The sequence below is a fragment of the Ascidiella aspersa genome, chromosome 2 (assembly GCF_963924565.1).
Source record: "Ascidiella aspersa chromosome 2, kaAscAspe10.2, whole genome shotgun sequence".
Taxonomy (NCBI): domain Eukaryota; kingdom Metazoa; phylum Chordata; class Ascidiacea; order Phlebobranchia; family Ascidiidae; genus Ascidiella; species Ascidiella aspersa.
Genome location: NC_139448.1, coordinates 18,257,184 through 18,284,620, shown reverse-complemented (window position 1 = coordinate 18,284,620; position 27,437 = coordinate 18,257,184). Strand labels below are relative to the sequence as shown.

Here is a 27,437-nt window from a genome sequence, read left to right as displayed (position 1 = left end):
GATTACTTCACTGAAAATAAAGTAATTCGTTTGAGGTTTTACCTTTTCCGTGGAAACTTCGATCACGATCGGTATTAAACCTTGAAAGCAGAAGCAGCGTGTGACGTAGCTAGGAACCTAGCCACTTCCAAACCAGGCCGCGTTGCAATGGCTCTCAGAACACTTTTGCTTAAAACAGCTCGTGTATCATAAAAAAATTTTCGCACGATTTTTAAGAGTCATTCTCAATGTTACTTTTCAACGAAAATTTGTAACGTCATTTTTGAAGATTTTATGCCCCGACCAAACGAAAATCTTTGATACGCCCTGTCGCCGATACACGCATCTAGCCTACTATAAATATGTGGCCCGTGAAGAATATTGACAAAATATTGTGGCCCGCGATGCTGTCAGCCTTGGACCACCCTGCTATAGAGACATAAAGCACTAATAGTTTCGTTATATATCAATATTTTTAATATGATATTTTAATGGATGGGCAGCGTTTCTAACATGCAGATTTATGTTCGATGTCTTTACTTGGACTGCAGTGGTTTTCAACCGGGGGTCCACGGACCCCTGGGGGTCCGCGAAACGTTTTCAGGGGGTCCGCAAAAACTTCAAAATATATCTTTGTTAAATTAATGAAATCTGGGATATGTGCTTAAGCAAATTCTTAGTAAGTGATAAAATCCAATTGTAACATGTTGTAAAGCGTATTCAGTATGACGTAACACTTCCATTGTGATGTAATACAAATAGATTGCAAAATAAAAGGCAGCATTACAACAGTTCATGTGTACTGCTTTTTGGTTTAAATTTATGCTATCGTTCGCAAAGATGACATGCGTCTAGCATTGTCAAAAACACAACCACGCATTTCAAGACTTGGTTCGTGATGCAGCAGCAGGAAATCACATGGAAGTAAACGTGTGATAATAAAGCAAATTGGTGTTTTCTGTTAATTTACTCAACATATGGTGCCCTACGCACCAAAAAAAAGAACTAAACGCACATACCACACGAGAAAATATAAGGGGTCCGCGACGTTTTGACGGGAACAAAAAGGGGACATGGGTACAAAAAGGTTGAGAACCACTGACTTAGAGGCTTGAAACTTTAGCAGAAAACTTTGTTATTCTATGATAAGAGGGCCTGTTCTGTCGCCCAACTATAACGAAAATTGGATTTCCGAGGGTTCGACTGCAAAATCACTTTCATTTGTAAACAGATAAGTTGGGGCTGTAAGCAACAAATCTACTGAAAAATATTTATATTAAACTTAACAGTTGATCTCCTTAGGCTATAGGTGTAGAATAGGCTTCACTAAATCTACAACATTCGACGGTTTCGTTGGCCCAAGTTTCTTGCGACAAGACATGTGAATGCCCCATACGCCTGCAATATTTGAAGATGGCACTTTTGCGACGACAAGTTCGTCATAGCTTTACTGTTTGTTATAAGTTTATCACCTTTGAAACTTTGGTAAACTTGTTTTGCTTCTTTGCTTTGTGTACATTTTGAACAAGCCTCGGTTTCCGTATACGGTTTCTTTGCAACCTTAGGGGCATCCGCAGTTTAAATCTAAACTCGAAGGAAAAGTAAGCTCATTAGCCTCATTTTGAAAAGAGCACTTAATAAAAACACAGCCTTTGCCGATTACGAATTTCAAACGCATGCGCAGTGACTCGTTCACCTGCTTTAAAGTGCCAAATTATTAGATATAATTTATATTGCGAAACAATCACCACACAAGCAGTAACTTACAAAAAGTGGACCCAAGGACGCAGCTTACCAGAGACATACCGAATCGTGCAGTCAAACCGTATGGTTTTCTTTTTTATTAATTTGTAAATATGTACTTGGTTTGATTTATCGTTTTAGCTAAATTGTTTTTGCAACATTTCAGCGAAATTTTCTTCGCTTGATTCCGGTTATATTTTCTAACATAAAATGTATGCCAAACCAATTTTCGTTCGTGTAAACTGTAAACGATACCTATAATAAATTATAAATATTGTCCTTATAAAAAAAATATTAAGTGTTGCACGCTATTAGTTTTTTTTTTAGAGATTATGTGAATTAGAGCACGTACGCGCTACCCTTTTCATTGTGTCATAAAAAGATGAGTAATTACTTTCCTTGCGTTATCGAGACATGCGCTGACCCACGAACTCCAAATATAATTAGTGAAGGCATCATATTGAAATTTTTGCACCTTTACCCACTTCCTTGAAGCTCAGTAAACACTGCGATTACGTGCAGGCCAAAACGAAACCGCGGTTAATTGTGGTTCGCAACCACGTTGTCACGTAGATATCGTGACAATACACGTATATACGTATAGGTGCTGTTGAGTTCTGTAGCAGAACAAACATATAGCCTTCCAGAGGAAGCAATATATAGCTATATAGCGTGATTTGGTTCAACAATCACCTGTGAATTGTATTTTACAGGCAAATGCGAACCAAGCTTGACATTTACGGTATTAACGAGCACTTTCAAGCAAGAGTATGTCATTTGTGACGCAAAACAAGTCACGTAAGCTGTAAGGTGCTAGTAATTAATCGACCGGACGGTGACCCGGGAAGAAAATCGGCCTTTAATGTTGCGAAGTTTTATTACTCGCTACTTGTGGCTTAGTGGGAAGTTGTTGAGGTTAATTTTACGGTATAGCAGGACTATTTGCTATTTGCTATAAAAACACTTTCTGGAATTTTTGACGTTTACAGTCTGTTCAAATTTGTTAACAGTATTGTGATGCAGTTTCACAACTCTGCATTCATTTATTTTCTTTAACAAAATAATATTGTGTGCAACACGTTTTGTAGAGAGTTTCGTAGACAACGGTATATGAACTAACAAACCAAATATTGTTATGGAGGAAAGCACGGTTTCTGGATTTGTCAACTGGAAGGATACGACAACCCAGCTAGAATCGGATACCAGCGAAAATTCAACACGGTAGAATATCGATTTTTCATATTTATGGATTTTTTTTGTTTGCCTAATTGTTGCGATCAAAATAAGAAACGAGGCGCTTTTGCGTTTTACAATAATGCGCTAATGCATGACAATGAATTAACATGTTTAGTGAAACATGTAGTTTGTGAAACGGCAGATAATAACGAATATCTTATAGATTTGAAAATTTTCGGCAAAGAAACAACTCGATAAACCCATGAGATTTTTTTTATTTTGAAATAAAATCCACACTATAGTTATATGCCAAAACTTGATCTTTACTATTTGCTTTCAATGAAAAGATTGTTTTGTGCTCTTTTGGTAAAAAACGGCTTTTGCTGAATAGGCCCAAGTGGTTCTAAATATATGACCTATGCAATAAAATCTGGAGATTGATGCTAGGGGTGACCAAAACTAAAAAAGTTTAAGAAGCACTGATCTAGAGCAGGGGTGTCCAACATGAGGCACGTCGCACGTGTGCCAAATGTGGCACGCGGCCTATTAAAAATGGCACGCAAGCCCCCTCAAAATACAGCCAATTGTCAAAAGAGCTAAATTTGTTATACAGCCAATGGTCATTGTTTATTCACAATACAAAACAATCTCAGCAATTACGAAAACAAACAATTACTTCTGATATTATAACAAAATACTGTTTTTATTTTTTGTATAAAAAGCGCTTTTAATATTAGAAAAAAAGTTGCTAAACTTTGGCACGGAAAAAAGTTATAAGATAAAAAATTGGCACGCCGGTATGTTTGAGTTGGACACACCTGATCTAGAGTGTGACGCAAATTAAGTTCGGTAAACATCATGCGATCCAAGACAAGGCAACCAGTGGAAGGGTTGACTACTACAAAACATTGCACGGCCCCTAGTTTGAGTGCCGCTTATGATGCTAAAATAAAAATAAAACTTGTTGAAAAACGATTGCTTTAAGAACTTGTAAAGAAAAACGTTCATTAATAAATTGTCAACAGTTATACATATTTAAGATATGTGTCATATTCTTTATAAAGCATATGCGCATTCAAAATGCAAAAACATGTATTATTGTAAACTTTTATTTAACACTCTATGTGCTTACTTTCATTGTTTGTAACTTTCTCGGATAACAGTAACATTTTCTCGCGTGAGCCACCACTTGGAATACGCGTTCCTTACTTTGATAACTTCTCATTCAAAGCATATCACCCATACATCATAACTGGCGTTAGAGTAGGCTAAGTTTTTAACATTGGCTTAAGTAGATCATTGCATAGAACAATATAAAATGTAATCCAAAGCTATTATTATTTGTATACACTATAGGTCTCGATACGCAAAACCAACGCAAAGACCTTTAAACTAACATTAGAAATCCTTTAGACATATTTATAATTTAGTTCGTGTGCAGTTTTAGGGTCTGATATGCTAAATTTTTGTACAGTGGAATACGTTGAAGGTCAACATTTTCCACCACAGCGTTAAGAAATTCCTATAAAGTGATTAGTTACAACTTACAAACAACCTAACGCCCCTTGATACTTGCGCAAAGCGGTTGCACGCTAAATCGATCAAAACCAGTTTGCACTTGGTGTGGAGGCCTTAAAAAACCTGAAGCTTTGTGTTACATTGACTGGACATTTTTTTTGAGTTCTTCCCTAAAATAATTGATTGGCACAGAAGCTGCCATTTATCATAATGCTAGTTTGCAGTTTGCTACTTAGTTTATAGTTTATACGATTAGCTTATTTTGGTTTCGAGACAATTCTTAAATTTTTGAACCATGTATTACTAACTTTTAAGCCGACACCACTATAGATTAATAATACACACTTGTTCATGTACCCAAGATTAGTGGCTTATTAACATTCATACCAAGTTATTATTTTTTTCGTCAGGTACATATATGTGTTGCCCTATAATGATGGCTGGGTGATTGCATCGAGTGTGGTTCTTGGAGTTTTCTTTATTTTTGGAGTTACGGCGAACTCTATAACAATAGCAGTAATTGGAACTTCAAATAAGTTGAAGTGAGTATAGGTTCTCTAATATAGCCTGCATGTTTCGAGAAACGCGATTTGTGGGAGAGTAAAATAATCAAGGAATTTGTGTAGAAATACAGCTTTGAGTAGGCCGTATGTCATTGTTTCAGTGGACGTTCCGTCGAACTCCTGAAACAGCTTCGTCGATCCACAGGCGATGGGTTGAACCCAGTTTGGGTTAAAGATAAATTTATTTCTGCACAAACCAATATTTGTTCGCCTATAGTCTTTTTCGTTTTTATCTACTTGGAATGAACGTGTTGACAGCGATCAAAACACATACTGTCGCACAGGATCGCGACCGAAGTATTGTTTAAATAAAATTTGATATAGGGCAGGGGTTCGTAAACTATAGACGCGAAGGGTTTGCAAGGGGAGCGCCAAAGACACTTCAAGAAAAAAACTTTGTTTTTATTTAGTTAATATAAAGGTTGGCTTACACGAAATTCTCTTTTTAACTGTATTTTTTAGTCGTGAATAATACAAATTATTTTATTCCAATCACAATTTATCCCCTTATTATCTTGATACTTTTTCCACTCGAGTAATAATTATCTTGATACATTTTTTCCATTCGAAACGTATAAAATAGCAGTGAAAAATAATTTGCTTTTATGTGATTATTGTCAAACAGGAACAGATACTACACCTTCATAACAAGCATGTGCGCGTCAGATATCGTTTCGGCTTTTATCAGCATTTTGTTTTTGTACCGACGAACGTGGGGATTTCTGTACTTTGGTTGGCCGGAGTTCTTTTGCAAGGTATACCGATTAAATGCGTTTTCAAAACAAATACATACATTCCTTTTTTCGTCAGTTTTATATTTTCTATTTAATCCCTCTAATCTAAACAAAGAGAAACTTAGTGGTGTTAGTATATAGTAACTTGTATGTAAAGAAAAAGCTAAAATCGCAGCTATAATTGTTTGCTTAATTCCCAAAACTTACCAAAATTATTCAAATCATTCAGCTTTATTGGGGAGTGGACCTTTGGACATCCTTTTCAACTGCTTTGCATATCATGTCTTTCGCTATTTTGAGACTAATCGGCGTCAAGTGGCCAACAGTTTTTCAGCGCATTTCCCCGCGTTATATGAATGTAAGTTTGCTTACGTATCAGTTGTTGCGAAATTTAGTAATATGTACTATACCATTATATATAACACTTATTTGACATAGCCTATATGAAAACACGCGGTAAATAAGTAGATAGGGAGCAGTACTAGTGTGTAGCAGGGATGGCGAAACTTTTTAATTCGCTTTTAGTATCGGTACTCGTCCGATACTAGGGTGATATCGCTATTTATCCGATTTCAAACTAGCATACGAATTTCAGTCATGATACGCAGCGATACCATGAAATGAAAGGCATATTAATAAAACACTAATAGATTAACAAATGGAGGTAACTAAACATTTTCATGCAAAGCAAATTTGGGCCAAATATTCTGGAGAATATTACCTTGCAACGTTTAATTTCATTAATTTTGCTAGTTTTGCTATAAAAATTACGTAATGTGGTATCGGATCGGATCGCGGTACTTATATCGGATATCGGTAACGAAATGAAATGTCAAGTATCGGGTAATGCATTTTTTGCGATTACAAAATTAAGATTTGCATGAATTTAAAAAAAAAAAAAAATTAACAAAGTTACAACATTTTTTATGCGAATTTAGCACGAAGCTTTCCATCAATATGGTGTTCCCAGATAACGACTTTTTTAGTCCACGTTCTTATAATTTCCTATACTTTTTGGCACCCTTCACAGATTTCAGAGGTTCGCAAAATGCTTTTAGTTGTCTATATACGTTTGTGGAATCAAATTTAATATAAGCCCACTTGACAAACCCTGAATTAAGGCTTCTAAACATTTTTTTGCTTGGCGAACCTATTAAAAAAAATAAATTTGTATACCATTAATCGAGACAATAACTTAATAACACATAATCTTTCGCGGCCCCAAAATTGTATTTCGCCATTTCAAATGGATCGCGTTTGAGAAGACCTGCCCTAAAACAGTTACACAAATCCAGTTTGGGAATTTTTTTTCTTTGTTGTATTTCGTCTGACTATTATATTTCGGTATTCTATGTAGACAAATGGGTCATTACAAATCTGAGGTAGGTCAAGTCATGACCCACTGGTCAGTGGTTAGCCATTCCTGGTGTATATCCAAGCATAACTTTTTGGAAAGGTAATGATCCCTATGCGTAAGTTCACTTATACAAGAAGTTAGGTTCTGACACTTAAAATATTCTTTCAAGAATAAAGGTTTAACTTTGTGTTTTTTTACTTTTTTAGATTTGGATTGCCAGCATTTGGACAATAACTTTTCTCTGTGCGTTCATCCCGCATTTCCTTTTTAATACGGTCAAAAATATTGACCGCGAAAACGACCCAGACAATGCTCGATGGGCTTCGTGTAGCCTTGACCCGAAGTGGATCCCAACGTGGCAGATCTACGTGCAGTTCGTTTACGCCTTTTTTCTCTATCTCCCCGCCGCCGTTATTATCTCGATCTCAGTGTCTATTGCGGTTATCCTCAAGCGCAAAGGTCCTCCCGGAGACAAGCGACTTTCCGGTACGCAGCTCACCTCGCTTTCCAAAATGGTGGCCGAATCTAACGAAAACACGGCGATTACTACGTCAGCCACTTCCATCAATTCGGTGCCGAATAAACAGCATATTGGTAAAAGTTCGAATGGAGCCTTGGCGCGGTACCGAAAAGACCGACAGGCCATCATTCAGCTTTGGCTTATCGTTGGATCATTCCTTGTTGGCTACGTTCCCTTGACCGGTAAGTAAGTATCGAGAAACGTAGTTCCTTATACAGAAGAACATAAAGGTTCTATAAATCAGGCTTCGCAAAACGTTGTAAAATTTTATGGTTGACACGCAAAAAATTTTATGGTTGCAAGCAAATTTTATGGTTGACACTATCAGCAAAAAAACGCAGTGTAAATCAAGAACATTCTCCCCCATTCGTTCCATTTTCTTATACTTGTATGATTTCATACATGATTTGCAAATGTTAATTTCTAAGACCATGTACTTAAATATTACGTTATGCCGACCGTCGTCTCCCCGCACATATACTATTTTTTACTATGTTCAGTACGTCAAAACGCAACCGCAAAGTTTAGCGCTCATCGCGTGAATCCGATTTTAAGTACTAACATTTTTATCCGAATTCAATAAAACTGTCTCAACCCTTTTAGGTTAAAAGCAAGACACTCTTGAATATGAAAATTAATCAAACATAAACCTGTTGAATGATTTTTTTTGCAATATGGACAATAATTTGTCAAGAAAAATCGGGGTTATGGGTGCGGTTAGAAGTTGGGTTAGGAAGTTAGGGATGAGTTTTTGGAAAAAAAGGTTGTTCATATATTTTTTCGGAGGATTAGATCATACTCCGGCATTCAGTTGGTAACATTTGCATTTTCCCGAAATTAGAAATATATTTACGTTCATGTTATTCCCATCTCAATCGTATTTGCCTGACCCTTATTAAATACAAAGCGAAATAAATAGATATATCAAATGGCACTAAAAAATAGTGAAGTGATAATCGAAATGTTTGTTCAACATTTTAATCGCCGAAAGGAAAGCCACAAATGTTTTTTATTAAGTTATGCATAATTCATATCTTCTTGCTATTTTTGAAACAATTTGTCAATAATTGACGAGGGTGTATGGCACAAGACAAACAAACTGTTTTTTTTACGAAGAATTACGCGCCTTGCCCTAACGTACAATATCAACAGTTTTCAAATCCTGGTCTGACGACGCTAAAATTCACACAGTAAACACAATTAACAGCGAACACGTTCTTTCACGTAGCACGTCGACAAAGTGTTTACATTCAGTTTGTCACAGATACCGTTTATCTTAGAAAAAGACTACATAGCCCAACGGACCCTGGGTTTGTCAATATTGTCTACCAATAAGCAAAATGGCACCACCCAATATTTTTGTTTAGAGTAGATTCACAATAAAATCATCTGTCTATTGTAATTGTAACTTTGGAGCTAAAAAGTGTATTTTTTACCCCAACAAAATTTGTGAAACACAGAAGTGCGTACCGAAAAAGCTTAAAAAATGAATGTCCGTTAAACATAAAAGGATCATTTTAAAATAAACTTTCAAACCAAATTCGGCTTACTATACGGCAAGCCTTTGTCAGACTTTGTGTCATTTTATTTGCGTCCTGTTGGCTGTGTGTGTCAGTCCCTTACGAAGGCTTGCCGTATAGTAAGCCGAAACGTTGGTTGAAGAAATATATACTAGACGAACCTATTTTAAATATACTATGCCTGGTAGCAACAGCATATTTATAAAAGGATCATGGGCTGATTCCACTTTTTTGTTTTGGGTATGCCATTTTTCAGAAATAAAGATAAGTTGCGTCACAACATTAAGTGATTAAAGAAGTAATAATGAGAAATATGCAAAAACTAAATGGAATCTATAGGCCGCGAAATAAAGCATTTATTTGGTTTGTCTGTTTTTCAGGCTTTATCTGTTTTTTTGGCAAAAATTTTAATGCAAACGGACCCGTCACACTTTCAGCAAATAAAAGAGATACGCTTACTAATCGGTAGAATGTCATTCATTACGAGTTAGGTTTGTTCAGATTTGGATGTTATTCAAATCTGTCTTTTAGCTAAGGGTTTTTTTGAACTCAGAGTAAAGAGAAATAGAATTAATAAAATGATAATAGGTACGTTAGTCCACTGATTTGTCAACGCACAATGTAGCTTTTTATGTGCGCCGATAGACGCATATTGAAGCCATATGTGTCTTTGTATAGTTATGCATATTATTTCCGAACATTCTTTCTATTTTGGAAACAATCCGAATCGTATTACCGTATGTAGATTCAGAGCACCTCCAGGCTAAGTCTGAAAGATGGGGTTGTCACCTAGAAAAAACGTGCTTGCCCTAACGTATAATGACGACAGTCTCTAAATCCTGGTATAATGGCGCCAATTAAGCACGTAACACGATAACAAAGTACTTTTACGTAGCACGGTGACCGAGCGAAGCATGTTGACATGGCGGAAACACGATTTCTAAACAAAAAATGGCAACAAGCACAAAAGTAAGGACAAAAAAGTTAACACATCAATAACTTTTGTGAATCAGGTCAAATCAATGAATATAGTTTTGCCACAGATTTACTTTAGTTTTGGTAAACACAAATTCCAACAATTAGTTACTTAGCAAGGTTCTATACATAGCTTATTTACCAGCTTGATTTAATAAACGGACGAGCAAATAAAATATAACAAAAATTGCGAAAGATACCGATAGATATATATTTGTACTGTACGTGTTGACCAAGATTGCCATTATTCGCCAATTTGCTGTGATTCTTTGTACATGTAAAAAAGATTTTTTTATGTTCGAATATACGTTCGTTACTTGACTTAACATGCGGTATGTAGATGATCTTTTATTCTTTTACAGTAGTGGTTCTTAACCGGGGGCCGCGTGGGTACTATTACAATATTAAACTTTTTGTTCAGTAATTTTTATGGTAACATGTTACGCTTGGTGGTAATTCTTTATTTAAGCAGTCCTATATCTTACTTTAAAATTACACACAAATATGTTTCGTCATTTTGCGATTTGCAAGTTATTATGGGCTATTAATTTTTAATAGTTATCGGTGTCTAGGCCACTAGATTATATTTGCTACTTTCTAAGTGTTGGACAGGTCATGGGTCTTAAGAAAAGTAGATTTTTTGGCATTTGAAAAATATGTAACTGTAATTTTTCTCTGTGGTTCTGTTTTGTCCCAATTCTAGATTTTTTTAACTCAAAATATCTGTTTACATTATTGCATGTTTTATGTCTTAATAAAAATACATAATATCGAACGTACAACAGCCCTATTCCAATTACATTTTTGCCAAATTAGATAAATGTTAATTCGGCTTCGCCAAATATAAATTTCCGGCTTGCCGAAATGAATTAGTTTTCTCATACCAACGTCCCAAAACATTTGTTTAGCTGGCGTGTGCTTTTGCTCTGTCTACTGCCATTTTTATAGTTTTTTGTTTTAATACCTGTTAGTTTTCCTTTATAAAAATTGCACGGCGACGCCAGACAATACCTTGCGACACCCTTGACGGTCGCGACCGCCAGGCTGCTAACCACTTGGCTAGAAGCAAGTTACCGCATTATGGTTTAGAGAGTTTCTTAAACGTTAAGCCAAATATATATTTAACTTTAAAGAAAATTCACCCAAACGAAAGTTCTATAACTATTACTATATGTATATGTATAATTTTTAAATAACTTTTAATGTTTCTTGAGGTAATAATAATTAATCAAGTCAATAAAATTAAGAATTTTACTGCATTTTTTACAGTGATTGGTCCCTTTGTAGAACAATTGGCCACCCATGGTTCAGTTTAGGCCGTATTAATCATAAATATTTGGCTGGCGGATCATATGAAGTGAAAAATAACAACCATTTTCGTCAAACCTTCGAATGCTTAAATGTGGAAGCCATGGTGCCCACGACGTATTGACCAAATATTTTTAATACTTAGTGGTACTAAGCGTGGAAATTGTAAATTTATCTAAAGGCACATAACTCGTGTTAGATTAGGATGGAGGTAGATTTGTAGCGAAAAGCTCTATAACGTTTGTTTTCAAAATTTATCACTTTTTAAATAATACACTCATACATAATTAGGTCTTCATGGTCATCCTAAAACTAGTTTATGTACCCATAATAGGTCGATGGACACGAGTTTAAGCACTCCTGTACTAAAGATATTGCGCACTGGTGCGCCACTGTAGGGTAACAAATGTATTTAAGTGCAATAGAATATCAAGCCTGTTTAGAAAAGGCAATGACTCATTTTTAAAATGTTAATTAAAGCATCTACAAGCCGCGGCTAAAAACCACTGGTTTTCGGCTTTATCAGTTTCGAATCGTTAGGCCTACTACGCAAGGAATATCGGACTCAGGTATCGGATATACACAGTTTTCCTTAGTACCGAGTCCGACTCCTCAGTCCTGGACTCTTATATAAAATTTATTTTATTTTGATTTTTTACTTATATTTTGAATACAGCTTTCCACTTTTACACGGGCCTTACGCTGAGCAGCAGCAACAACGAGATTAACGCGTTTGATTGGAGATTCGCCATGGTCCAGTACATGCTTCTGAGGTTTTCGGAGTGCCTTAATCCAATATTTTACAACTTAGCATCTGCGTAAGTGCCCCGAAATCGGATAAATAATATCTCTAAATTTAACAAATAGTAGCTACAAAAATGAACCATTGGGCAGCATGAGGCATTATTTGAAATATTATTTTACAGAAAAATGCGAAACGAAACAAAAATCTTTCTACGATGGCTGCTACGGAAGCGCAATCTGAAACCGCACAACCATAAGTCTGTTGGAACATCAAGCAATATATGATATATCTGGAACTTAAAAAAACCTTTGTTTTTGCCATTTACATATTGTATAAAAACTATGAAAATAAATATTATAAAAGTTATGACGCTTTTGGTTGTGAAAGTATGTAACCTCAACGGTTAGTTTAAAGTATTCTTGTCATTCTTCTAGGTTAAAGTCACCTAAAACATGTTGCGTTAAAAATGCACATACAAACATTCTTAATATTCTTTTATTGCAAATAACGTTGACGCAAAGTTATAAAGGTTGTTTTTATATACCGTACTATACTTGACACAAGAACTCAAGGTTTGCATGACAGTGCCACTGTTTGAATAAACCCCTGAAGGCATAAACGCAGTCACCGCCCGATCCTTTGTAATCGATGGCCCATGGAAGAAAGTCAGCATCATCTCCCAAGCTCGTCTTCCACAAATCTTAAAGTAAAGTTTGTGTTTTAATCTCTACGAGAATTTCTTAGAAAACATTATTTTAAAAACAACTAAACTGTTTATATTTTTAAATTCACAATAGGGTCGTTACACGTTTTAATAAGCAAAACAATTTTCAACACTATTTTTTTATTAATTTTCAAACAAAAACATCATAACCTACAAATTTGTCACCGTGCTTAGAGGATTTTAGTCAAATAAAACTAAGATTTTAATTCTGAATAGGACGTTGTTATATTGTTTTAATATTATAAAGGATTTGTGTGTTTAGCAGAAATGTATTTAGATTCTAGAATAAGTTGACATAAGTTAACTTATGTGACTCGAAAAAATATTCGGTAGCATGTTGTTTTTGTATGACTTTGTGTATAGATTTTATCTCTAGAGAATTCTATAAATTACTTTCAACGTCGAAGTAAATTATGTAGGAACATGAAATATTTGCAACCGTCAAGGACTCTTACAAATTCGTTTATATGAACAAATTTTGTGCCCCTTAAACCAAGGAGTGTTTTTGGTGGGGTAAGATCTGCTTTTATTATATAAGAAGTATACTTTTTCATACCCAAGGTTTGGTAGCTAACCTAAATCCAGAAAAATAATGTGGGTAATTCCAATGTTACAAGTAATATACAAGGAATTGTTGTATCGAAATCTTTTACCAATTTTGGAGAATCACTTAGTATAACCAGAATTTTACCCCCGTAAATAGGCAATTTATTTAGACGATAAATTGTTAAACTCTGTCTAAGTTTTTTTAACGGCTTTAAGGGGAAAAGTAAACATAAAAAATTAAAATATTGTGAAAAATAAAAAAATTAGCTTTTTTGCCTGCTAAAGCACCGAAACGTGAAAAAACAGAGTGTATGAATAATACGACGATCAATAGAAGAGAGAAACATATAACACCAATATAGTATCGCACCACACCCCTCTGACAAAATATATAGCAACCAGTACCGTACATTCTGTGTTGTTCTTTTTTTTTGAAAAACTTATTTTTTTGTTAAATTATTCGCTAGGATTTTAACAAATCCTTTAGTGCCCCCACCCCTCTCACAAAAAATAGTTCACGTACCAGGTTTACGGACCTCAGTTTCAGATCCCCTGGTCCAGTGGTGAACGTAAGCCGGGACGGCGGTCCGATAAACTGATTTTTGTACGCCGTGTCGGTAAAAAATGTTCTTTTTTAACCAGGCTATTCCTCTATCTCCTTGAATATACAGGCTACTTTTTTCTTTTATGGCGTAACTTTGTGACGTCATGTCTGGAATTTTTTATGCGTTTCGGTAAGAATTTGTTTTTACTTTCACCCCTGCCCTAGTCTTGTTTAATTAAAGTATATACCGGTAATATAAAACTTTGTTTTTTATACCCGGGGCTTAGGCCACAGAGAAGGGCTATACAAAACCCAATCAAACCGTAATTAAGAGAAAAAAATACAAAACAGGTTTCCTACTGAGGAAAAAATATGCTTTTAGGTATTTAAACATAGTAATCAGGGATATAAGGCCTCGATCGTTTCTCCAAACTTGGGTTCGCCTAACGTCAATAGTCATGACAGAGTTATAAACAAGTCGTTTTTTGGAATTTAAGTCCCAGGTAAGACAATTGTGAAAACACTTAAGTCCAAGACAAGTCTTACTGGGGTCCGTACAACAGTTTCAGAGGGTCCGCAAGAAAGTTAGTCTTTAATTTTTTAAACATTAGTCATTAACGAATGTTTTTAAACATTAGAATGAGACTATGTTTAACACATTTAAAAGTTTGGGAACCGCTGGTCTAAACGCTTGCGACGGTATTTCGTGCTAACATTATTTTTACTATTTGGTAAAACTGCTATTGCATAGTGGTGCGAAAGCTTGGTAATGTTAGATATTACTTTGTCGTTGATTAGTGCTATTTTTTTAGATCGGGCTATAGTTTTTCAATCCACCAACAGGACCTAAATTAGAGAAAGATCAAAGTTCGAATAAAATTCGGACTTTTGGTCCAATTTGAGCGTTCTATTGAGTCCGAGTACACATCCGACTCCCGGTCGCAATACCCCTTTAAGATTATATTTTCCATTAGCTTTCCTCGTTATATTTTAAAAGTTTTTGAAATGAAATTCTTTTTGTATTGTAAAACGAGAGCGCACCAAATATTTGTGCTCTGGGCACTTAAAGGGCTTAATCCGGCCCTGTGTACAGGTAAGCTGTAAACGTTCAAAAAATTATACTTGCGGTATTGTTGTACTTCACTCCGACAAAAAACGGTTGATCAAACATTGAAGTGACGTCTTTTAAGGTGTCGGTATCCCTAATCACAGCAAGATTTCCACCCTGAAAAAGTGTTTTGTTTATTCATAGAATTGTTATTCTGCGTGTAAACAATGATCAAGAGATTTCTGTGTTAAGTGAAGTTACGGAGGTGTTTGAAATCCTAAAGGTCCTTGTGTAAAAGTTTATTGTCACGTTAACATAACTCAATGTTTAAATAACAGACAAATATAACCGACTTGGCGTTGGTCATTCAGCTAATTTATATTTTTTTGGATAATATTACAAAAATATTGTTAAACTCATAAGAAAAAACATTAGTTGTAAATAGGTCATTTTTGACAGTCCAAGTCAAGCCGTTTTCAACGAAAGCAAAACAAGTTTAAACCCATCTCATAGGAAGGGAGTTTTGAGGATTTTTTTGACGGGGAATGAAAATTTTCATAAAAAATTCAAATGTTTTTTCTCGAGTTTAATGCTGGTACCTGGCCGAAGCAAGCTGTTATGGCCCCAGTATAAGTTTCTTTCTCTTTAACGCGTAAGTAGCATACAGTTCCATTTGTGATGCCATTTTGTGGACAACCCTTTTTCCAAACTTTTTTGTCAGTTTTTTTAACGTCCTTAAACTTTGATTTAATATCTTGAAGGTCTCGTTGAAGATTCTCTCTTTCATCCTTAGCGTAGCTTATTTCTTTTTTCAGTCTGTCTGAATAAAAAAATACATAAACTACATTTTAATATCTGATTGCCTCAACACAGTGTTATTCGATAGTATTTTAGATTTACAGAAGAGCTAATACATGCCCTGTCTAAGTGAAAAAAATACCTATGACATAAGTGATTTAAACAAGAGTGTTTACATGGTACGGCGTATAGTTAACTTATTTTACTGGTGGTGATAACTCCAGATCACAATTTAAATCGAAAAGGAACAACTTCATGCACTTGCACTTGTTCACAAATGCAGCGATTTAAACCGACATGTGACTCAATAAACAAGAAATGTTTAACAATTTCAAATCGATATTGGAATAAAACACGGTGCATTGGCCATCCCTTCTATAAACAATTAAAAGCAAATTACCAGTTTCATCTTTCAAGCCAGAGTAAAGTTGTTTCCAGTTTATGGCATTTTCATTTCCAATGGCGGCTGGGTCTTCTGCATTTGGCTGAAGTCCATTCACCTGAATTTAAAATGCCGTTGTACCTGCATTTTGTAAACTTATTTTGTTTCTGTTTAATCCTTGTAAATCTTACCTGAACTGATGAACTTATGCTCAGAATTATGGAAACCACAGCTATCAATATGGAACATATGTTGATTAATTTCCAAAAGTCAACGTTGCTTTTCTGTTGATTGTCGGGTCGGTACTCTTTGGCTATAGGTTGAGCGCGAATTGTCGACGCTATTAAAATGACTTAGTTAAGATAAACTATAAACAATAAAATTAGAAGGAATTGCAGTTGTTGCATTATTTGTCAGGTGATAGTTTGTTTTGACCTCCTACTTTGAACAAGCTTGCGTAACTCTCTTTCTAAATTAAAGTGTACCGTTGCATCTCAATTTGTATTTATGATTTTTTCATTACTCCTAAAAAACCCTAACCCTCCTCAAAAAACCTTCCCTGCTTTCCAAAGTTACAATCCAGAATATTTAGCTTAATTTTACATACTATGTATTATGTTCACTATACTTTCAGTTGAAATGTTTTAATTTACATGACTTGAATACAAAAATTGGTTACCTGAAAGTTGAAATGTTTTAATTTTACATGACAATACAAAAATTCGTTGTCTGAAACCCACTATTAACCCCTGTTTAAAAATCCCCGTTAAAACTTCTCCTATTGCTTTAGAATCAACAAATCCATACTTTAATAACCACTACTCCCAAAACAAAAATCATTCCTCACCTTACCCTTACCCAAAACAATTTCCTCCACCTCTATTCCTTAAATACAAACCACCACTACCGGTTCCATTAATAAAATTGATGTTGTTTGTTAAAACAAGAGTGACCGTTAACAATTTATATATCTAAAAATATTATGACCAATTCTTAATCTTTAATTTTGTTCCCACTCTCAATTCAAGACACGTGGAGGCAGACCCTTAAACCATCAAAAGCTCATCTACACACTTCGCCGTATTACGAATTTATAAGTTTCTAATAGCCTATGTAGCTTTTGCTGTAAAACTTGTACCAAATTTCGATCTGAAACATGCCAAAAAACAGAAAAAATGCAATACGTAGCCAAAAATCCGCCCCCATGTGTAGTTCAAATACTTGCTTAAACTAATATTTACCTTTATGCATTCTGTGATAAACTTTACATTCGGCAATCAATTTGCCAGGCGTTACTGGAACATTATTCGCACTAACTATGACAACTTGTTTTTCAAAAAAACTAAACAAATGAGTTGTTTTTAAGAGCTCTTGGCAAATCAATGACAAACGTGAATTCGTTTATCGATTTTTTAGGCAATCATTCATGGAAGCTAGAACAAAGGACAATTGCCCGCAAATGCCGCGAAATTGGAAATATGACCAAACAAAAGTGTCACTTAATTAGGTCAATTTGTAGATAATTAAAACGTCCCGTATATATATATACATTCTTGAATATGTTTTTTTTAGTTGAAAGTTTTCTTGAACATGTTTTTTTTAGTTGAAAGGCCTGGCTTGCATTATATATTATTTTTTGGTTTTATTTCAAAAGTCGTGTTTATTTTTAGGTACCAATTACGTCGCATTTTGTTGTTGTTTTCTTAACGACCTTTTTTGTCTCTGTTTGTAGAAGGAATGTTAGCCAAGGGCAAAATATTAAGCCAAGAGTCATACACTAACACTTTTAATATGTTATGTTGACCAAGCTTTCTAAATATTCTGGTTTACAACAGGTTTAATCATCCACTTCACTTCAAGTAGGATGGTCACTTGTTTTATGTCAATGGTTTTTAAGTTGCTTTTGATTGAACCACAGTGGAATCGGTAATCCAGCCTCTGGTCTTATTGCTATTTTTTGCTAACTTTTTTGTAAAAGTTGTAATGACACGCTTATCCAAGTGTTGTTCTATATAGGCTAATGGAGTATTTTGTCGTACCACTACAGAAACAACACACAACGCTGCACTTTGGTGGTATAATTTTCACAATACTTTTTAAACTGTCTTAGCCCTCTGAGGAATCTGTAACATCACTTTTTGGTTAGCCTGTAGATGTAGTTGATAATGAGTACTCACTTAATTGCCTTTTGTGCCTCGATGTATCAATCTTACGACTACAATGTAGATACTGCATTCAAATTGAATTGTTCATCTTCTGCTTCATACTTGACTGGTTTGGTTCAACAGCAGAACAACTTGTAATTTGATCCTGATAACTGGACAAGACTTTATTCGATACTGATCTTCATAACTACGAATTGAATATCCCCTATCTGCTTCAGTCACAAAAACATTCGAGTTTGTTGTCTGAGTAAAAGCCATTGTGTATTGATTGAGCACTCTATTTATAGACGAAAATCAGTTAGCAAAATTTCTGTGGACAAAAAAAGGTTTACGTCATTTACGTCATTAATTCTTACAATATTTAACAAAAGGTCACGTGACAAGGGCGGTTCCCTGAAACCCCTTTTTTTACACTTTTGCCTGACGCGAATATACAATTTTTACGTCAAAATACGATTGCAAAATCATTTCTCGGCTCGCACAAACAACAACAATATATAATCCACGAGCTGTGGAAACATAAACTTTGCTTGCACGACGGCGCTGGACGGCGCTTTAAAAACATATGTTATTTGTATGGAACAGATGTACGTTATTTTCAAAAACTGCTCTGACGCATAAGGATTTGTGTCAAAATGTATCGTTTGCACATTGGCTGCAAAAATAACGCAAACATTGTGTATTGGCTGCAAAAATAACGCAAACATTGTGTATCGTTTGCAAGGAATTTAGGCAATTGAATTTTCTGAAAATTTTCCATTTGACACAGCGATGAAAACAAAAATTCTCTGTGTAAAACAACAATATGACGAAGTGCTGCTATAAGCCTACATGTGAAATTGACACAAACTTTTATATTGTTAAAAATTTCGTGTGGCAAAATTTAGACTTTTATGTTAAATGGCCTTAGGCTATGCAATTTGTTTAACCACGTGCCGGTCAGGCCATTTATAAAAAAAATTGAGTCAACTATTTTAAATAAATATTTTTTTAAAGAATAAAAATAAAGTATTAATCCAAGTCGCCCAGTTTACAAATAAAACGTCAAAATATTTGAAAAACTATAAAAATAGTAAACTCGTCCGAATATGAGCAATAAGCGTTAACAACTGTCTGCACCAGCGGTTCCCAAACTTTTCTGAAAATTTTCCCTGGTGCTGGACTCGTTGCAATTATTTTGATATTTCGCGGCCCTATAAAAATTCAAGCGTCATTTGACCCATGTTTCTTGTTAGTGCAGTCACGATTCTTTCAAAAGTAACAACTTTCCAGCTAACGCGAACGATTCGCTGATAACAGGTAATACAGCATATAATAAATGCTTTATGATGTCACAAGATACATTATAATACACGCTATATGATCGAATAATAAAGCATAACTAAAGACAATAATGCTGACAGATAATGTTTAAAACATAGACAATTGTTTAAAAACATTCCCTAAAGCAGGGGTCGGCAACTTACGGCCCGCGGGCCGGATCCGACCTGCCGATGCAATTCATCCGGCCCGCCGCCTCTTTGACAAATTAGACACAAGTCTATTTAACATATACTATTTGACTAACTATACGTAATTGCAAAAATTTCGCGCTTCGCGCAAATGTTCATTATACGTCCGGTTTGTTTACGCATTGATGGTGCCTTTTTAACTAGATAAGCGATTCTTTACTGTTGCGCCGTGGAAGGCTGCCAAGCAAGTGCGTTTCGCAAAATGGGAAAAAGTATCAAAAAGTATTAAAAAATATCGCATATATATTTTTTAACATTTTTCTGTTTTCGGCAATGTAATAAAAACTTGCAAAAAATTTAAAATAAATTCCGGTCTACCAAAAAAAAAAACGTTCGCTACGCTCGCCAAGTGCGCCTTGACTTAAACAGTGAACAAACACTGAGCTAGATTAACTTTAAATGTTATCTCGTCCCTCAAAGTAGTTTTACTACACTTTTCATTCGCTTTGCGTCAACACTTTGCTGCCTCTGGAAATGAAATTAAACACGTTTTAAGTGCAAAAAATATCCAAGGCCTGCCTGATTCACAGTTGTTCTAACATAATAATAACACAATTCTTACTTATCATTTTGTGTGGCCCGCAGAGACCTTTTCAAGTTTGGTTTTGGCCCGCGACTAGAAAAAGGTTGACGAGCCCTGCCCTAAAGCCTAATGTTTAAAAACTTAAAGACTCTTCTCTTGCGGACCCTCTGAAACTGCTGTTTGGCCCGCGTTTGGGAACCGCTGTTCTACACATTTAAGTAAACGAACCAGAACAAGAAGAAAACTGTTTTTCGGCAATAAAATAAAAAACGTTTAAGCCACATCAGAGTGTTTACTAAAAATTGTAAAAACTGTTTAACGAAGCACGATAAATTTTATCGTTCATTTAGTTTATAGGCCTACTGGCGAAAATTTTATATTGAAAAGGGCTTTTCTTTTTTAAACTATTGCAAATAAAACAACCATGGAAACTTTTACGCGCAGCGTTAAAATGCCTTTATATCGTTAACGTTGTCCCAACGACATATAAACAGATGAAAGGAAGCGTTTTTTATATGCCGTCGGCTGGCCAGTCATTGTAGAAAGTGTCATTGGACGAGGCAACATTCTCTCAAAACTGACTAAACATACGAACCTAAGATATTAGGGCTCAAATTCCAAGTACAACAAAACACCAATCAAAAAAATTAAGAAAAGTTGTGAGGCGCTATAGAGCGTAATGTGACGTAACTTGGTAACAACAACGCTATTCAGCAAAATTAAGATTTATCTTGAATAGAGTTACAAAGCAGAAATAGCAGTGTTGCAAAAATGACATTTTCAAATGAATTGAGTTTCAGTCAAGCTATTTGTATAGTAAATTAATTACAAGTTAAGTCTTTTTGAATAAATTCAAAGTCAAGTCTTATAAGTATAATAGCTCAATAGCTCAACTAAATAAAAATTGTTTGATGGGCACAAAATTATGACAAAAAAACCAATTTTACATAAAAAAGCTTAATAAAAAGCACTTTGTCAAGTCATTTTGCCCAAAAAGTCAAATGAAGTCATTCGAAAACAATGACTTAAGTGTATATTCTTTATCCTAATGAAGATCACCTATATGGATCATCATGATAACCAAAGGGAAGTAAGCATCTCGAAATTCTTTGTGTAATATCTCCGGAAGTAAACAAGATAGCGATCAGAAATTTCCACACATTACTCAAAGCAACCTAATTTATCCTGCAAGCAAACTTAAAAAAAAACATTAAAATATTAATATTCATATTTGTTCAGTCATATTCGGCCTTACAATTAAAATGTGCCCTAAGTGACTTACATAGGGCGATAGCTACCAGTCTACTCTTCAAAATGAGATATGACTCGACATCATATGATTGGCACATCTAACAAAAAAATTTGTAGGATCAACAAGTTTAGAATTCAAGTTTTATGCATTAAAGTGTAATTAGCTGTTTCATTTGAGGAGATCCATTAAGAATGAGTGATTAATTTTTATCAAGTCAAAGTTTGGTGAATAATAATGTTTACCAGTAATAATCCATACCAATAAAAATGCATTGCCGTTCGGTTCTTCTTCTGGAAAGAGAACTCCAGAAGTTAAAAAAAGAACCACTGTGGGGGATTGAAGTACATTCTGTTCCTGATAATGCCTTGCTGTATTTTGTTATTGTTTCAGGTAAGACAAACTGTTTAGTGTTTTATAATAATTTTATATATCTTAGTTGGATATTACAAAAAAAAATAGTCATATTTTATGTAAACTTTTACTGAATTAAATTATTTATCACACACTATAATTAGGGGTATAATATTAAAACTAACTTAGAAAGGGGCTAAAATTATCCAGACAATTAACAGGTGTATGTAACTATGTATACCTGAGTAAGCTGGGCAAATGGCCAATAGACACTTACTGACTATTTACTGGACTAACATAGTAATTTCAATGAATTAGGAAATGAATGAGGGAAGTTATACAAAAGTCAAGAAATTAAATTTAATAATGCTGTGCCACCCAAACCCAAATGCATTTGCCGAAACGTTTGAACAATAAAGCATGTCGCTTTTTATGTCTATTTGGGCCGTTATTTTCACCATTAAACTTAGATATTACTTGAAATTAGTATATTACTAACAATCAGTCAAACACATATATTTTGAAATTGACTATACCTTACAAGCTACTATATTTTAGTTTATTAATTAAAATTTTGAGGTATTAATCTTTTTTTTAATTTCAGGCTTAAAAGACAGTCTTTGGGAACGAGGGAAATTCCATGTAGCTCTGCAATTCACAGAACACTTTGATGAAGAACTGCCAGAAATAATATTTAATACCATTCCTTTTCATCCCAATAGTAAGTCCAAAAGTAAATAGTTTATAAAATAAATGAAAAATATAGCAAGAAATAATAAAATATTCCCACCAAATTACCTATATTTTTACTAATGGAACATATTTACAGTTGCCAACAAAGACTATTGTTTTATATTTGTTTGAGCAGGGGTTACTGTTAAATTTAATTATATTAATTGTTGATTTCAGTTCACCCAACTTCAGGAAAGTTGTGTATTAATTTTGGCGATGTTTTATCAAACTTGGACAAACCTGGCTTCACATTTACCAATCTTCTTCTTAATTTACAGGTATGTATTGGTATTATTGCTTGACGTTGGAATATGATCAAGGTTTTTTTTTTGTACAAAGAAAATTACCCTTCTTGTAAATACTAGCTCTCTGGAAAATCTGGAAAAAATGTCACTTCTCTTGTGATATTTATTTTAACGCAGCTGTGTTAAGCATAATATGGTGGTGGGCTTTTCATAATATTATTACAAGCAGGGGCGTACCATGGGGGGGTCTTGAAATCCCCTTTGAAATCTCAGTAAATATTGGTCACAAAACCTAAAACGCTTAAAGGTTACACCGGCAACATTGTTCCTGGCATTGTAACATTGTAAACCTCTGCCATCTCCTAATCACTGCGTGTTATCGTTCTTTGTTAACGTGTTAACTTGTTCCAAGTATTCTCAAACAGGCTAACGTAAAGTATGATAACGAAAAATAAAAATTTATTGGTGAAATCACCTCTCAACATCATAGAAACTAGGTATGCAAATATGTAATTCAAAACTAATATATAATATATTGTTCTATATATATATAATTAATATATATCGTTCTTAAATTTTTATTATAATCGTATTCCAGGAATATTTAATATCCGGTGCACATTTATTTGCATCAAGTCTGCCTCTTAGCCGCAGGTCGTTTGATTGAAGGTTTTAATTAGCCTCAATTTCGAAAAAAAACAGAAGGTTCTAACAGGCAATATCATTCCATCTACGCTTGATTACAAGATGTGTAAATTAAGCTGGCCCCTTAGAAAACCTTAAGAAAACTAATATATTTTCATATTTATATAATAGACAATTTTGTCCAACCCTATTCTTGCGAATCCAGTGAATGAAGAAGCAGCCAAACTGTTGGAAAATTCAACATTTAAATATGAAAAAATGGTAGCTGATTGTGTTTCTGAAAGTGTACGAGTTCAAGGTTAATCAGGAAAATTAAATTCAGTAGTATGTGTGTTAATTAAACATGTATTTACTTCAATAAATTACATATTTGCAATGGGTAAACAATTAACATGTTCACACCTTGGCATTTCATTTATTATGCATGCTCTCTATTGTAAATTGAGCAATATTTTTTTTTAGTATGGTGAAGATTTACATTAAACAACCAAAAAGGCAAATATACTTAATTTCTTATTTAATAACTAAAACAATGTTGTCCAACATGTTTGATAATTCCATTAATCCTTGAACGCCTGTAGGGGTCAAAATAGACCTGTGTCTGTAACATGTGTGGCTTTATTTTTTTTAGTTTTCTCAGATCATTTAATGTTTCCTATTGCCCATTCATAATTTAAAATGTTTTTAGTAAATGACAGAATTAAGTTTACTAAAAATGGCTTTTAAATGCATTAAAAGCATCATATTTTGTATTTTAGCAGACTTCTAAGGGAAATATAGACAAATACTGTAATAGTTGAAATACTGTTAAATTGACTAAAAGTAATTGAAAGAATTTGATAGTGACGACTCTGGTGGCAGGAATGGTATGACAACCGTAAAAGTTGTTCAAAGATGGAATGTTTTTTTGTACAAAGACAAAAATAAAGTGCCAAATTTACCATTTCTTATTGACATAGTAAACTTAGAGGTAGATGATTAAAAGTGTGCATTATGTTAAATTGTGTTGCTGAATCACCTCAGATTTCAATTGTTGCTGAATCACCTCAGATTTTTTTGGAAAAATGACAATGAATTAAATTGTTGCTATATGCTTGTATTTATTGCAGAAATATTGCACACACAATTTCTTGAGGGAATCACGTCTTCCATTATAAAGCCACATAAAGAAGAATTGAAAACTATCCCTTTGACTTCCCATTCTGACGATACTTCCAGTTCCCTTGCTGCCTTTCGAGCTAAACAAGTCTCATTTGATGTTTACCACAAAGCCTGGGCTCAAGTTGCCACAACTAAATCGGTTTCCAGATGTATGCAATGACATTGAGAATAATGAATAACTCCATAGGCATTAATATATATTGTTATTTTGTTTAAGTTAATTGTCAAAACCTTCACTCTTAAAATTACCAGACAGTTTTCATAAAGTAGAAGATATCCATAGTTTTTTTTGTTTGTGAATAGTTGCAAAACAATCAACACGTATACACATACGTGTACAACAAAGTGATAACCGCCTTCAGAAAAAAAAACTTATAATCATTGATAACAGCACTCATATTAGTGAACTGGGGGCTATTCAGTGTCATCGAATAAGTGGACCCATTATCAAGCAGTGCCAGGTTAGAAAAATCTAGGCTGTGGTAAAATTCAAACTCACTCCATTAAAGTATGAGGTTGTTTGTACTAACTGGATGTAACAGGCATCCAACAACCATGATATTATTTCAATTTTGTCCTCTACTTGCTCCAATCATAGCCTGTGTGACTCAATGGTAGAGCGAAGATCCCGGCATGACCGAGGTCGTGAAATCGTCTCTCGAAACAGGCTAGATTATTTCAACCCTTGCCCTGTTTCTATAATTGATCAACCGATTAGGTTAGTCTCTTAAAGGCTCCTGGTGTAGTTGAAATACACTTTTTCTAGTTTTTACGAGAAAGGCCAAACCAATGTTTTTCTTTGTCCCAAGATGTGGCCGAAGAGCAACAATTAGCACTTCAAATGTGGAACCCGGACTACGCGGACGTACGATCAATATCACCTGGTTCCGTGATTCGTGTGCAGAACAGATCAAGGTCGGCAACGGATACGAGACGCAACAAAACCCATGCTGTTCTTACAAACAACGATCGTCTACGTCAAAGAAAAGTGAACCGCGTTACCGCAATGAAGCATCTCTACCTTAACCGAACGGCCGATACTGAAGGTAAGGCATTTTAAACAAAACACATTCTGTATATTCGCAATAAAGTGTTTTACACCTCAAGACGCCCGAATGGCTACCATTAGGAAATAAGTGTTTTGCTTGTAATTGAAGCACTTTAAAGCCTTTTAAATTAATCAGTTCCATAAATTTAAATTTTATGACATATTTATACCGATACTTTACCAAGGCGGATTCAACAAATGTACTAAACTTCCCCAACTGGATTTTTTTGCCTAGTAACTACATAAATGCAAAGATTTTCGCGCTCCGAAATCGAGGTTATGTTTAAATATTTCAAAGCAAATGTTGTCAAATGGTTTCAGCCTCAAAGCGTCCTATCTATACGCTACATCCCGAAAAGAAAAGTTTTGGCAAAATAAATGATTAAAAGGCGATTTTTTCGCTTTGCGCGAATCGATAACATCTCTATAATGCAGCCTTTGTATTGAAAGTCACACATCCGCAACATTAAACAAAATTATCTAATTGTGTGGTGTTTTTCTAGTTGTTTATGAAGTCACGTTAAGATTTAGCTTTCTGGCGTCACGTCTGGAAATTTTATGCCTCGCATCGATAAGAGCTTTGCCACATTTATTTTAATGTGGAAAAACATAGGACCTTGGTGGGTTTATTCTTAACTAAAATCAAATGGCGTGCATTCCTAATCAAAAAAAAACAGCAATAACGAAAGAGAAAACCAGATCGACACTATTATAGCCTATACGCTGGCTGCCCTGTGGTACGTCAAAGTAAAAACGCATTTTCTGTTTGAACTTCATTTAGTCAACAGGAAGCATTTATGTGCTTTATACTACGTTAATTAAAAAAATAAATCGAAACTTTTCTGTGTAGAAAAGCTTTGGGTCTAACTCTAAAACATATAGAACTATTTATTTTCGAATAATAAAAAATCGAATATTTATCATAAGTGTTGTTTGAGAAATAACCTGCGTGAAGTTTGGTAACATTTTAGGACAATCTTGCTGGTTTACAAAAATACTTTTCCCATCAAAATGACCGCATGAGACCAATCACAGGCCCAGATTTAAAAACGCCGCAATTTTATTTCAGAGCAGGGAACACCAGCACCTGTTACTTCACTTACCAACATGCCGGCACCATCCAGCGCACGCATGGAAAACCCATCAATTGAACAGTGGGAACGCGAAGCTGACGACTTGGTTGCGTGGACCGGAACCTTAAACGAAGACGCTATGTAGTTTCTTTTGGTTACGCGCTACTGACGATTTTCACGTTTGACCGTCATTATTGCCCATGTTTGTGTTGGAATAATAACGTATTTGGATCATACATCTGTCTTTTGAATCGTGTAATTAGCACATACCCAATTAGCGCTTTGTTTTCAGAAACTAAAAAAAATAAAATACATATATATATATAAGCTTTGTATGTGTATTAACAACAGAATCTGGCCCTCCAACAGAACACGTTTTACACCTTGCTGACTGATTTTTGTTCGGAGCGGTGCGCTTCTTTTATATATATATATATTATGAATAACCCAATACAGGTTAATTCGTTACTGTACAAAAATCACCTTTTAAGCGTTGCAAATCGTGTTATTTAAAATGAGAAGGCGTAAACTATTTCTCAACAAGATACATT

General features: G+C 34.7%; 2 protein-coding genes across 2 annotated transcripts; both read left to right on the top strand.

Annotated features, from left to right (window-relative positions):
• Nucleotides 1–2,815: 2,815 nt before the first annotated feature.
• LOC146164161 (alpha-1A adrenergic receptor-like) lies at nucleotides 2,816–12,456 on the top strand. Its single transcript, XM_083382486.1, has 7 exons — nucleotides 2,816–2,943; nucleotides 4,827–4,958; nucleotides 5,605–5,734; nucleotides 5,943–6,071; nucleotides 7,277–7,772; nucleotides 12,070–12,211; nucleotides 12,320–12,456. Exons 1-7 carry the CDS (start codon nucleotides 2,858–2,860, stop codon nucleotides 12,420–12,422), a joined length of 1,218 nt encoding a protein of 405 aa, XP_083238612.1. The 5' UTR covers nucleotides 2,816–2,857; the 3' UTR covers nucleotides 12,423–12,456.
• Nucleotides 12,457–21,127: 8,671 nt separating this feature from the next.
• LOC146164160 (ubiquitin-conjugating enzyme E2 U-like) lies at nucleotides 21,128–27,206 on the top strand. Its single transcript, XM_083382234.1, has 7 exons — nucleotides 21,128–22,021; nucleotides 22,587–22,703; nucleotides 22,892–22,992; nucleotides 23,776–23,902; nucleotides 24,714–24,914; nucleotides 25,575–25,811; nucleotides 26,883–27,206. Exons 1-7 carry the CDS (start codon nucleotides 21,898–21,900, stop codon nucleotides 27,029–27,031), a joined length of 1,056 nt encoding a protein of 351 aa, XP_083238360.1. The 5' UTR covers nucleotides 21,128–21,897; the 3' UTR covers nucleotides 27,032–27,206.
• The last annotated feature ends 231 nt before the right edge of the window (nucleotides 27,207–27,437 follow it).